The 13,350-nt window shown below is 38.8% G+C and overlaps 1 protein-coding gene across 2 annotated transcripts; it reads left to right on the plus strand.

Annotated features, from left to right (window-relative positions):
* The first annotated feature begins 645 nt into the window (after nucleotides 1-645).
* Nucleotides 646-11,155, plus strand: LOC100491286 (nicotinamide N-methyltransferase). Of its 2 annotated transcripts, none has more exons than XM_004916099.4 (4): nucleotides 646-745; nucleotides 6,188-6,368; nucleotides 7,765-7,972; nucleotides 10,440-11,155. In XM_004916099.4, the coding sequence occupies exons 2-4, from the start codon at nucleotides 6,215-6,217 to the stop codon at nucleotides 10,855-10,857; spliced, it is 780 nt and encodes a 259-aa protein (XP_004916156.1). In that variant the 5' UTR covers nucleotides 646-745; nucleotides 6,188-6,214; the 3' UTR covers nucleotides 10,858-11,155. The 2 variants fall into 2 exon arrangements, with proteins under 2 accessions (XP_004916156.1, XP_012822508.1); XM_012967054.3 differs by lacking the exon at nucleotides 646-745 and adding an exon at nucleotides 5,953-6,107.
* The last annotated feature ends 2,195 nt before the right edge of the window (nucleotides 11,156-13,350 follow it).

A 13,350-nucleotide genomic window follows, 5' to 3' on the forward strand; every position in this document is an offset into this window, starting at 1 on the left:
GCTCCTCACTATTCCTGATAGACACCAGCAGAGGGGATGGTTACAGAGTGAGTGTGTCACACCACTGAGTACACACCAATTCACCAATTTTGTTTGTTTGCTAAGTGGCTTAGGGCCATAGGTTTACACCCCTGGCAGTAGGTACATGTTAAGGTTGCACCCCCAGCCCAAACAATCAGATCAGCCCAATATTGCCCATCTCAAGGTGGGCAGAGAGATCAGCTACTGTGCCAAACGAGCATAGCTTTACACGTATGGCAAGCTTCAGTTTATATGGTCAAAATATACTCATGGCACTGACTTCTTTATGTTTTGCAAATACATTTATTTAAGTCAATATATTTAAACCTGTCCTGTTGTAAAAAATGGGAACAAAGTTTCCTTATAACAGATTTCTTTGGGTCTGTTCGAACACTGTATTTACATTATATTCTCTACCAGGCAATACCTCAGTTAGGTATATTAGATGTGTAAAATGCTGAATCTTGGTTCCTATCCTGTGAAGTATGAATCACACCTATAACAGGTTATTTTAGGCTCTTAATATTTATTCATATTTTGATTGTAAAATTGAATGGGAAGAGCCCTAAGTTATTAGGAGCACACAAAATGTTTTTGTATGTACTTGCCATTAGCATAGAAATTGTTGGGTGTGGGCAGATCACAAGACCACAAGAAGTGTCAGGTTTCACTATATAGGCTACAAGTGTGCAAGGAATGCACAGATGCTACTCACCACTCTCAGGTAAGGGATGCAATGTTATGGTGTGCATGTGTTGTAATAGCAAAATGATAACTAAACAGATCATTTGGCCAATGTGATATTTTGTACAATAGGTACATGTTCCCACAACTCCAGCATCTACCTGTCTGAGAAGAAAGCAACTTTTTTAAATATATGCCCTAAGTTTGCATTTATAAGGGGAATGGCATAAATAAAGCTTTGAAGTGCTTACAAGTGCATGTGTTCTACTGCCTGCCAAATATATATTTATATAAGTTTACAATGGATGTTATGCCCCCTAAACTGGAATAAAAAATGGCCTTCAGAACCTGACAGCTGTAGGTCTCCCATTGTGAGGGGCAATGCATTCAATTTGTTTGTCTAGCCAATGTCCCTAAAGTGTAAAATAACAGTAGGCTTTCCACCATTTCTCTGTGACAGGGTAGAAACTGCAGTTCTACTCCACCACTATATAAAAATAATAATAGCTATGGTTATATTTGTGTTTGTAGTCCTGTTCATCTATTTTGAGCCATATCTTAATTGCAGTAACGTTTCTTAGTACATTCCTTTGTCACATGATATTAGAAATCTGACATTTCATCATGAAATAGTTGTTTCCATAAGGTGCATATTGGAGGAAAATGGTATACTTTTTTCTTGACCATTATAGAGGTGTAGTGTCATCAATACCCTGGCATACTGATGTACTCTCTAATGTACTACAAGTGTTTCATCGCATGCAACATGATTGGTGCCTCGATGTGCTGCATACAAAGAGTATAGAAGACTCATTCTAAGGCTTTTATTCATTATATAATGTACAGCATTCTGTAATAAGTTTAGACATGTAATTAGATTGTTGTTTCAAGCATACATAAAGCATATGATTATCAATGTGTCCATCAAATTCAACCCGTAGCTTAAATATTGTATTTAGTTTAAAGGGGTAACTAAAAGTTAACTTTAGTAAGTTATACAATTCATTAATTTTTTACCTTATTTATAGTTTTTACCTTTTTTTTTTTTTTTTTTGAGTTTTAACTTTTTTATTAGAGATAGTAAGATACATGACATATACAGTAACAATTCCAGTTGTAGATAATTATGTCAATAAAAAGTACTGTTGTTGATCAAATGTTTTTTTGCGTATTGTTCCTTGAGGGGGGAGAGGAGGGGGTGGGGAGAGGGATTGGGTAGGTGGGGAGGGGGTGTGCAAGTGAGGTCTTGTTTTTCCAGTTTCCTGACTTGCTTGGGGGTAGTGGGTAAGTACAAGGAAAGTATACATGCATACAGTAGAAAAACATTATGGTTTTAACTAGTTAAACTATAACTGAACCATATCTAAACCATGCCGGGTGGGGTGTTTCTCATTGCTCTTCTCCACATTTTGCTTTTCTCTGGGGTCCGGGTCCAACCTGAACATTATTTCTTTCTGGTTCCCTCGTGGCCTATCCCTGGGGCTCTTAGGTCAACATCTGATTTGACTTTATCCCTTCTGTTTCCCTGCCCTCCTACTGGAGGGGTGATTATATGATAACCTTCTATGGTTTGTATAGCTGAAGTATCTCACATAACTTATGTGAGTTATACATGGGGAAGGCATGGTTCAAGTGGTGGAAGTGAGGTATTGTTCCCAGGGGGCCCACTCTTTTTGAAACCGTTCTTGTTCATCATTTAAGATGCTGGTTAATTTTTCATTAACGTAGATCCAGTTTACCTTATTTTTTCATTGTAAGATAGGCAAGAGTGGGGATTTCCACGATCTTGCTATTGTTAATTTGGCTGCGGTAAAATTTGGTTTATCAGCTTCCATGTATGTTTGTTTACATTAGGTAGTTTCTTCCCCAATAAAGCATGTTCTGGAGATTTGGGTAGGTTAACTCCTGTTACTGAAAGTATCATTTCGTAGACCCTAATCCAGAATCTTTGTACCCTGGGGCACTGCCACCATATGTGATAAACCGTGCCTTCCCCTCTACAGTTTCTAAAACATTGCGGGTTATATTGGTTGTTTATTTTGTGTAGCCTGGCTGGAACCAGGTACCAGCGTAAGAGAACTTTTTATCCCGCTTCCAGCAGGGCAGTGTTGATTGAGTTATGCGCTGCTTGGTCCCATATTTTAAGCCAATCCTTTTCATCAATTGTATGACCCAGATCTTTTTCCCAGGCTTTTACGTACGGCAGGGTAGATGGGGTGTTAGTTTCGGATAGTATGTTACATAGTTTTGACAAGACCCCTTTGGAGTATGGGTATTTGGTACATATTGTCTCCAGGTACATAGAGGGTGGTGTGTTTACTTCCTTGAATTTAGATTTTAGGTAATGTTGTACCTGTAGGTACCTGAAAAGTTCACCGGGGGGGAGAGTACAGTTGTTGGAATCTATCCCAGTTCAGGGGGCCTGAGATTCCATACATATACCTTAGTACTGTGAGCCCCTTGGATACCCACCACCGGAAAGATCCCTGGTCTAATCCTGGGAGGAATTCTGGGTTTCCCACTATCGGGACAGCTGGATAATGGGGGGAGAACAGCTTTGCTTTGTGCTTTATCTTGTCCCATATGGTTAGGGTTTGCTCTAGCATAGGAGTTAAACCTTCAGGTCTATGTACATAGGGGAGCCATATAGTCGCTGCCAGCTTAGCTGGGCTGATAAGTGTTTCCTCCATGGTTACCCATTTTGGAGGCGGATTGGCGTATAGCATGGGGATGGATGCTATTTTGGCCGCTCGATAGTAATTACCAAAATTTGGAACTCCTAGACCTCCCTTTTGTCTTGGTGCTTGCATTGTTGCTTTTGAGACTCTGGGGGGTCTAGTGTTCCAAATGTATTTCGTTACCTGTTGCTGTAGTGTTTCGATATCGGGACCCGGTATTGAAATAGGTAGGGTTCTGAAATAGTACAATACTTGTGGTAAAATTACCATTTTGACTGCATGGATCCGGCCGATCCAGGATGTATCCTGTTTTGTCCAGGTTTTTAGGGTAGTCATCACATTTTTCCACAAGGGGGGGTAGTTAGTTCTATATAGGTCTTGTATTTGTGGAGTTATTTTAATACCTAGGTATTTTAAGTAAGCTGGTTGCCACTTGAAATCAAAGTTTAATTGGAGAAGCTTGAGTTGTGGAGGTGGAAGATTCATATTCATAGCGTAGGTTTTTGTGTAGTTTATCTTAAGTCCTGATATCTCCGCATATTTATCAAATGTGTTTATTAGGTTGGGTAGAGTGGTGAGTGGTCTGGTTATCATTAATAGAATGTCATCTGCAAAGAGACATATTTTATGGTGATTGGATTCTGTTTGCAGGCCTGATATGTTGATGTTGTTACGAATTTGTGCGGCCAGTGGTTCCAGAGCTAGTATGAACAAGATAGGGGATAGAGGGCAGCCTTGCCTCGTACCTCCTGATAGTGGAAAGGTCTCTGTATAATATGGGCCCCATCTAACATAAGCTTGGGGGTAATTGTACAGTGCTTTAATGACGTGTTGGAATTTTTGTTTGAATACCCATTTATCTAGGATATAGTGCAGGTAGGGCCATGAGACTGAGTCAAAGGCTTTACTTAGATCAATGTATAATAATAACCCTGGTATTGCCTTGGATCTAATTGTGTGTATGAAGGTCAGGGCCCTTCTGATGTTGTCAGTTGCTTGACGTTTGGGGACAAAGCCCACTTGGTCGCTGTCGATTATGGTAGGGAGAAATGTATTTATTCGGTCTGCCAGAATTTTTGACAGAATTTTTACATCTATGTTCATGATGGAGATTGGCCTATAGTTTGCACAATCTAGTGAGTCTGTATCTGGTTTCGGTATTGGGGTGACCTGCGCTAAAAGTGAGTCTCTCCCTCAAAATCCTCCATCCATTATTTCGTTTAGTGCATTTGTTAACTGGGGTGTCAATATTTTAGCGTATTTTTTGTAATATAAGGCCGTAAAGCCATCTGGGCCAGGCGCTTTGGGTATTTTAAGTTGTTTGATAGCCCTTAGGACTTCCTCCTGGGTTATTATATTTTCCATAAGATTTGTTTGGGATTCTGCCAGGTGCGGAAGATTTGCTGTTTCTATGAACCTGTTTGCTTTTTCCCTGGGGAAGGGTGTGCCTGAGGAGAATAACGATTTGTAGAATTTACCAAATTCCTCTATTATTTTAGTTGGGTTCCCCGAGATCTCCCCTTGGGAAGTTCTAATTTTATATAAAGCTGTATTTGGGGTTGATGGTTTTTTCAGTTGTTTTGCTAATAGTGTTGTAGGTTTGTTGCTTAATGAATAGTATTTTTGGGATCTCCATCGAAGGGTGGAGGCTGCTTTAGCTGATAAATGTAGGTCTAGTTCTGTCCTTAATTTAGACAGCTGAGCTCTTAATGCTGGGGAGGAGGCATTTTTGTTCTGTTTCTCTAGGTCCTCCAGTTTGGTTTGCATTAGAGCTGTTTGCTGGTTGGATTGTTTTATTTTGTAAGAAATGGCACTTACGATATGACTAGTTTTTACCTTTTTAATAGTAATTATTTGCCTCCTTTTTATAGTATTTGTCTCCCTTTTTTAAGCTTTCAAATGGGGTTGACTGACCTCAGCAGCCAAAATAAAATATTGGTTTGTGAGGCTGCAATCCATTTGTTATTAAAACTTTTTATTATTAAGCCTTCTATTCAGGCCCTCTCCTATCCTTATTCCAGTCTCTTATTTACACTACTTCCTGGTTACTTGGGTAAATTAGACACTAGCAACCAGATGCAATCTGAAATTCCAAACTGGAGAGCTGTTCAACAAAAAAAATACATAATTTAAAATCTAAAAATGATTGAATAATGAAATGAATAAGCCACATTGAATTGTAAAGTGTTAGAGAGCTTCCATTCCACAGAATGCTTTTTGGCAGTAAACTTGTTTCTATCTCTCTACATAATGCCATCCAGGAATTTAAAATTGATTAAAACGTGAACCTCTTTTGAGGCCATGGGGTGCAAGATTGAAGGAGGTGTGAGCAACATGACACACTGGTTTGGAATTCCAGTCTAGGAGTGCAGTTTATAACACCTGCATATTAATTATTATGTCATTCAAAATATACACAATATTATTCAAGTTTATTAAACAAGGGATATCAAATTTGAACAGATTGATTGCTATTAAACATTCTTTTTATCACCAATCAATCATCAACCAGGTATAGGTATATATTGGAAGTTTTTTTTATATCCACAGTAGTTCTCTGTTATGAATGAGGCACACATGATCTGAAAACAGAGGTGGGTTTTCTACTTGCAGTGAATGAATCACACCCTGTGCAATTCATATGGAGTCAAGTTGTAAGATATTTACCCTTGTAGAAATTCAGGTCAAAGCTTTATGAAGACGTCTTTTCTAGGTGGTAGAAAGGTATGTGTTGATGACAGCTGGAAAATTAATCTTCAGAATGCCAACTCCAGGTGTTTATTATTTTTTTTTGCATTCCCTAGTTTCATTGATCACATCTGAAGGGAGATATGGAAAGTGTGTCAGAAATACATTCAAAGTGCAACAATAATTTTAATGCGAAAAAATATCTGGAAGTTTATTATGGAGTCGATCCCAAAACTCAGCAAGTGGACATAGAATCAAAGTTTGTTCTGGGGTTCCTGCATGATGTATTTGCTTCAGGTAAGCTTTGTTTCCCAGGAAATATATGAACATGTTAGGCTCGGTGGTGTTTTACATTTCACAAGCTCCAAGTTAAGCCGGATGATCATTATGTTTTTTTCAAATTTCCTTCTGTCCTGTCCCCTGTCATGCCCCCTGTCCTTCTTATGCACCATTAGTGAAGGATTCTTGTCAGTTTAGAAGATATGTATGCTGGGGTGGATGGGGGTTGTGACAAGACTTGAGCTTACCAAATATGGGTAATTTATTGTCAGGCAATTTGACTACTCCTTACTGGCCCATGCATGGGGCCAAAACAATAGTTAATATCTGATAGAGTCTCCCCATCTATTGATATCTATATAAATATACAATGTTACATGGAAATGGTGCACTCAAGGGACATAAAATGTGTGTTTCAGTCCTCCCTGGGCCCTTCCTCAATACAAACAAACAGTGCAACCAAGGCCCACCCACTAAAAGACCACCAGGATTATGCAGAAAGGTGGGGCCAGAACATCTGGGCATCAACAGTGTCAGTACATGTTGTACTTATCCTGTTCATCACAGCAACCAATATGGGTCTGAGGCAGTTGGAGTAATTAAAGCAAGCATCCAGTTGCTTGTTATGGGTTAAAGGACTAATGGAATCTTTACCCATATACAGATTCATATTTAGCTTTAATCTGGGGCACTGATATCAGGTCATTCCATGACCCATAGTGGGCTGCAACAGAACTAGCAGTTTTAGCAGTTGTGTCACACCAGCAGATATAAAGTTCAAAATGTATAAAATTCTAGCAGATCAGGAGCAGAAAGCCTGATACTTTGCCACTGATTTTTTTTTTTATAGCTGCAGGGAGCAGGTACTGCTTCTTTTACTGCCATAGTTTAAACCTTGACGCTGGGGCAAGAACTGGGTAAGCTGAAAGGTAGACTTTGAAGCTCCCTGCCCTCTCCAATTCCCAAAATGTTGTGCTAAAACTAGCAGGTCTGTATTCTTAAATGCCGTCAACTCCTACGGGCATTATGTTTCTGAAGAAAATATATTTTTGGATGGGCCTTCCCAGTTCTGATGCCTATGGTAATAGGGAGTGGATCTATTTATGTCACATGACTTGCTGTATACTGTGACTTGTACATGGAGGCAAGGCTGAACAATGCACAATAAACATTTTACAGAATATTTCTTGTCTCTTAGCCCATCCTCCAAGTACCTTAGTACATTTGTTTTTATACATTTGCAACTATGCTGCAACTTTATTGAGTTTATTGTGATTAGATTGATCAATCATTAATTAAATGACTGTGAGCCTATGTGGAAGGCAGAAAATATAACAAATAAGGTGTATAGATGTTGCCTAAGAATCAGTAGCTTCGTAAACAAATGGTACTGTATATTTTCTCTCCCTATCAGGTCACATAGCAGGAGACAGTTTGATAGAAATTGGGGCTGGACCTGTGTTATATCATATCATGTCTGCTTCAGAACAATTTAACAGCATCTACATGACTGATTATTGTGAAGAAAGTTTACATGAAATAGATAAATGTCTACACGGGCAAAAAGATGCTTTTGATTGGACACCATATTTAAAATATGTATGTAACCTGGAGGGCAACAGGTGGGTATTTCAGTGCATTATATCTGAATGAATGTGAGAGAATGAGACTGAGGGAAAAAGGGTAATTGGTAAAGCCCCAAATCTGAACCCTTAAATGGACACTTCCCCTAAAGCCAACTGTAAAGCTGTCCCACTGTGCCCCTTAGTTCTCTATAGAATAAAACCTTGCTGGACTACAGCTCCCAACATGCCTTAACCTTGATAATATGTCAAAGTATTCTGGGGTTTGTAGTCCCTTGAGCATTTAATTGGTTCAGTACATCTCCTTAATTAATTAAAGGGTGTTCTACCAAAAATGTTTTTTTTTACTTTAAAAAAAACAATTTTAAGCAACATCAAAAATACAGTAATTAAAAACTGTTCATTGAATAAGGTTTTATGTAAAAGTGAAAAAATGAACAAACACTGTTTTAAATTACAATTATATTTTTAACTTTGTATTCTTGCATGTAATTGCAGGTAATTGCAGTATTTGTTTATCCCTTTCTTTTCTATGGTTCTGACCCTTGAAACAATGTAACAGAAGTATGTTTTCTTTTAAGGTTAATCTTAACACCACTGAAAGTGATTCTGTATATGGGAGAGATGTGTAGAATTACAATTCCATTATGTAAAAAAAATTTTAGCAATAGGTGCCATACTGTGTGTCCCAAATGTAAAAAATGAGGGGGAGAATGGTGCAGAGGTTCGCCCAGAGCAACCACCTGCATCAGTCATTTCATTTCACCTGAACCCCTGAATAGAAGCTGACATAGAGTCCCAACAGTACCAAAAAGCATGATAGAAGAAATTGCTAATACAGGTATGGGATCCCTTATCCGGAAACCCGATATCCAGAAAGCTCCGAATTACGGAAAGTCTGTCTCCCATAGACTCCATTATAAGCAAATAATTCAGATTTTAAAAATTGATTTCTTTTTTCTCTGTAAAAATAAAATAGTGCTTTGTATTTGATCCAAACTAAGATATAATTAATCCTTACTGGATGCAAAATTTAATTTAGTTTAATTAATGTTTTATTGATTTTTTAATAGACTTAAGGTATGAAGATCCAAATTACAGAAAGACCCCTTATCCAGAATACCCTTGGTCCCCAGCATTCTGGATAATGGGTCCTATACCTGTACCTAAAAAAAAACAGACAAATAAATTATAAGTGCTCAGGTGCACTCTAAGGGCTCTGGCACACGGGGAGATTAGTCGCCCGCGGCAAAACTCCCTGTTCGCGGGCGACTAATCTCCCCGAGTTGCCTTCCTCTGCTATCCCACTGGCGAACATGTAAGTCGCCGGTGGGATGGCACACGCGGCGGCGTGATTTCGCGCAAATCGCCAAAAAAGACTCGCAAGTCTTTTTCGGCGATTTCCCGAAATCGCCCCGCGGCGTCTGCCATCCCGCCGTCGACTTACATTGTCGCCAGTGGGATGGCAGGGGAAGGCAACTCGGGGAGATTAGTCGCCCGCGAACAGGGAGTTTTGCCGCGGGCGACTAATCTCCCCGTGTGCCAGAGCCCTAAGGGGGTTTAAGCTTTCATATAAATCTAGGTTTCTGCTGTTTTCATAAAATAATGGTAAATAATAAAGAGAAGTGAACCCTAGAAGTAGCTTGGTATTTGCTGCATTTCATTAGTGAAAGTGAAGAGACCTGCAGCTTCCAACTTGAATAGAGTGCAATCTATGTTCAGCAACACTCTATCCAAGAGGAGCAGGGGGGGTGGAGTTGGTGGAACTACTACTGTTTCCCTAACTTGTACATCATTAGGGAGCAGCCTCCTGACTCTGTCGTCCGCTCATCATGCAGGGTTATTAATGTGTCACATTGTGTAACATTGCAAATCCTGATCTCCAGGGGCATATGTGTTTGTTAGATGAACTCTAAGGGTTATGCACTCACACCCAAGGGAAAATGCATGTAAATAGGGTGTATTCACTTACCATGATGTAAGTAGGGTGCATTCACTTAACCTGATGCAGTGAGCAAAGTGCACTTTTGCATGCAACCAACATCAGTGCACCACTTTTCCCCCAATATTCATATGTATGTTTAGTCTGCCTAGCATTAGTTCCAGTGATTGGTGTCCCAATGCCATATTAATGCACAGTTCTGAGGGAAACCTGAAGCTACAGCCTGGTTGGGAGGTGACTGTAGCTTCAGGGCTCACACAGCACTGTCGATCAATAGCAACACAAGTACCTTAAAAGTGACTTTACATGCAACTTTCTGTGGGGGAAAGTGCAAATTGTCCACTGTGCCTGCAGATGTAAATGAGTCCTAATGTCTGTATGTTACACTCTCTTTTTCTATAGATATACCATTTTCATTGCTTAGTAAGGCCAGAAATTCACATGTATAAATATCTCATAATATCAAATACACCATAGTATGTTTATGAAAAGTATTAAAATATGCAGTAGCTTTACTATAAAATAATTTCAATGTGTTACATTTTTGCTAATTTTTCTTTTTAGGTCCACTCCTAAGAATAAAATGGAACAGATGAAAAAGAATATTAAACTAATGAAGTGTGATGTCACGCTGGCCAATCCACTGCACCCAAACACAGTTCCCCAAGCAGACTGTGTGATAGTTGCAGGATGCCTCATATGTGCTTGTAAAACCCCTGATGAGTTCCGAAATGCTTTAAATAACATTTCATCCTTAGTAAGACCAGGGGGTTATCTGATTATTGTTGACTACCTAGGTGCCTCCTATTATCTGATTGGTCAAACAAGGCTGGATCTTCTCTCACTTGATGAGAACATTGTCAAACAAAATGTAATGGCTGCTGGATTTTCCATAGAGGAGTTTAAGGTTGGAAACAACTTTGGCATTCCCTATGAGATTTTTAATTGTAAGGAGGTGTTCTGTCTCCTCGCTAAGAAGTGAAAAGATAAATATTTACTATTTAAGTTCTTCCGGACAGAGTTGCTGCATCTGTTGGACAAGTACAAGAATGTTTTCCAATGAGCTGTATTTGTTAGTGAGACATAATTATATGAAAAGCATGAGACACCATGGCTTATACTGGACTATTGCCCAGTGTCATCTCTCTGAACAGGTCTGTACTGGCAGTCTCTGTAGGAACCTCTACCAAAAGTACCTGTACTTAAAGTGTGACATCATGAGTTACTTTTCACATTTCATTTGGAAAACGTTTCAAATAATAAAAGGAGCCTGCAAAGAGCATTGTGTGTCTTTGAAATTTTCCCTTCAGATGCTTTATGTCAGAGGGGGCAGCTGGTGAAACAACGAAGGCAGGCAATTTAAGGACGGCTTCTTAATTGCTTGCCACTTCTAGATATACTGACATATCTGTCACTACATATATATGTGTACTTATAAACTGAAGACAAACATCGCCGGTGAGCAACTATATTTGAATGGTCACTTTCAAGTTAGAAAACAAAAGCAAAGATCTGATTGATTGCTATGGGCAACATCACCGGTGATGTTTGTCTCCAATGTTAATAAATACTCCCCATACTGTACTCATGCTATTAATGTTGTCTTTACATAATTGATTCATTTAGTGTGCATGTGTTTTTTTTTTATTACTAACAAGATTAAATTTAAAAGTCAATACGTTAGTTCACTGCTATGGTCACCACGGTCCAGATGTATCTTTTTATTACAAATGGGAGAATCCACAGATTTATATATAAATGTGCCTGAGTATAAACTGTATCTTATAAGTATGTATATTTAGTAGATAATGCCCCCCTACTGTAATTTAAACCTATATTATAAGTCACCAATGCGTTCCATGATCATATACAGGTATAGGACCCATTATCCAGAATGCTTGGGACCAAGGGTATTCCGGATAAGGGGTCTTTCCATAATTTGGATCTCCACACCTTAAGTCTACTAAAAAATTAATAAAACATTAATTAAACCCAATAGGATTGTTTTGCATCCAATAAGGATTATTTATATCTTAGTTGGGATCAATTACAAGGTTCTGTTTTATTTCTACATAAAAAAAGAAAATCAGTTTTAAAATTCTGAATTATTTGCTTATAATGGAGCCTATGGGAGACGGGCTTTCCGTAATTCGTAGCTTTCTGGATAACGGGTTTCCGGATAAGGGGTCCGATACCTGTACTATAAAAGCATGAGCCTGAAGGCCAAGTGCTTTTATACAGTTCAATATCTACAGAGAAACCTCAATCTTTTGCAAGCCCTCTCCCTTAGCTGCATAAAAAGTGGTAGTACAAAAGATATGATTTTACAGTACTTATGATTTGAATACCTTTGGAATATATTCAGTGGCAGTCAGTCTGTAAAACATGTTGCTTTTCTTTCTGAGAATGACAGGGGAAGGTAGAGAGTTGAGACAACTCTGGAGAAGGCATGATGCTATTGCAAGACCAGCACTCCAGTCACTTCAGTACAAAGGGCAGATGGTCAGTTATGAAGTTCCCACATCAGTCAGGGATTCACGCACTTGACTACCATACTTTTATTGTGTGATTTCCTGACTGGTCCGTGAACTTTGTGACTGACCATCTGCCCTTTGTACTGTACCATTCTGTTCTGGTAAGGGCACCATGCTTCTTTTGGAGCTGTCTTCCCTTCACCTTCTGCCTGCCACTGTCATTGATCCTACGAGTGCAGATGGCACTGTGTTCATAGTCCCCCCCCCCAATTTTTTTACCTTCCCTTCCTCTGCTATATAGTGTTCACTACGTCCCATTTCCTGTCTCAGTTTTGCTGCACTTCCCTTTTACTGTTAACCTTCATTTTAGGGCCTTCTGTTTATTTTCCATCCTTTTCACACTACAACGTGCTCCTCCAAAACACAACTTAAGCTTTTTTTTAAAAGTAAACGTTATTTCAAGCAGCTTTGCAATATACATCAATTAAAAAAAATATGCAGCCTTTTCCTTATTTTTAATGTAATAATAATTTTTGAAACAGTTACCTAAGCCTGGTTCCTTTACTCATGCTGATCTGACTGACTACTTTGAGTCTCAAAAAAAATGTATCAGCTGTGGAGAAGTTTTTACAATTTTTAACATGAATGTTTTAGTCCCTCCTCCCCTGCCAGGATTTTAAATGATGCTAATTACTAATAAGTAATTAGAAATGGTGTCCACGTGTACTTTTGGCCATAAAAGTTATTGTATATAATATCCTCTGCTCTGTTGGACAAGCTTTCACATGCATTCCCAATATCCACAGGGGTAGTTTCACACATCTTTTCTTAAGAAATATGAAATACATTATACACTGCCACCATAACGCCCTACATAGAATGCAACCTATTCATAAAGCTGTGTAAGGATTTTGTGCCTGAGCACTTCTGCATTTTATACAACGTTTCAAACCCCTTTTCATGGCAGAATTGTTTTCCGATTAAACTAGTCCCTTTGACTT

The sequence above is a fragment of the Xenopus tropicalis genome, chromosome 7 (assembly GCF_000004195.4).
Source record: "Xenopus tropicalis strain Nigerian chromosome 7, UCB_Xtro_10.0, whole genome shotgun sequence".
Taxonomy (NCBI): Eukaryota; Metazoa; Chordata; class Amphibia; order Anura; family Pipidae; genus Xenopus; species Xenopus tropicalis.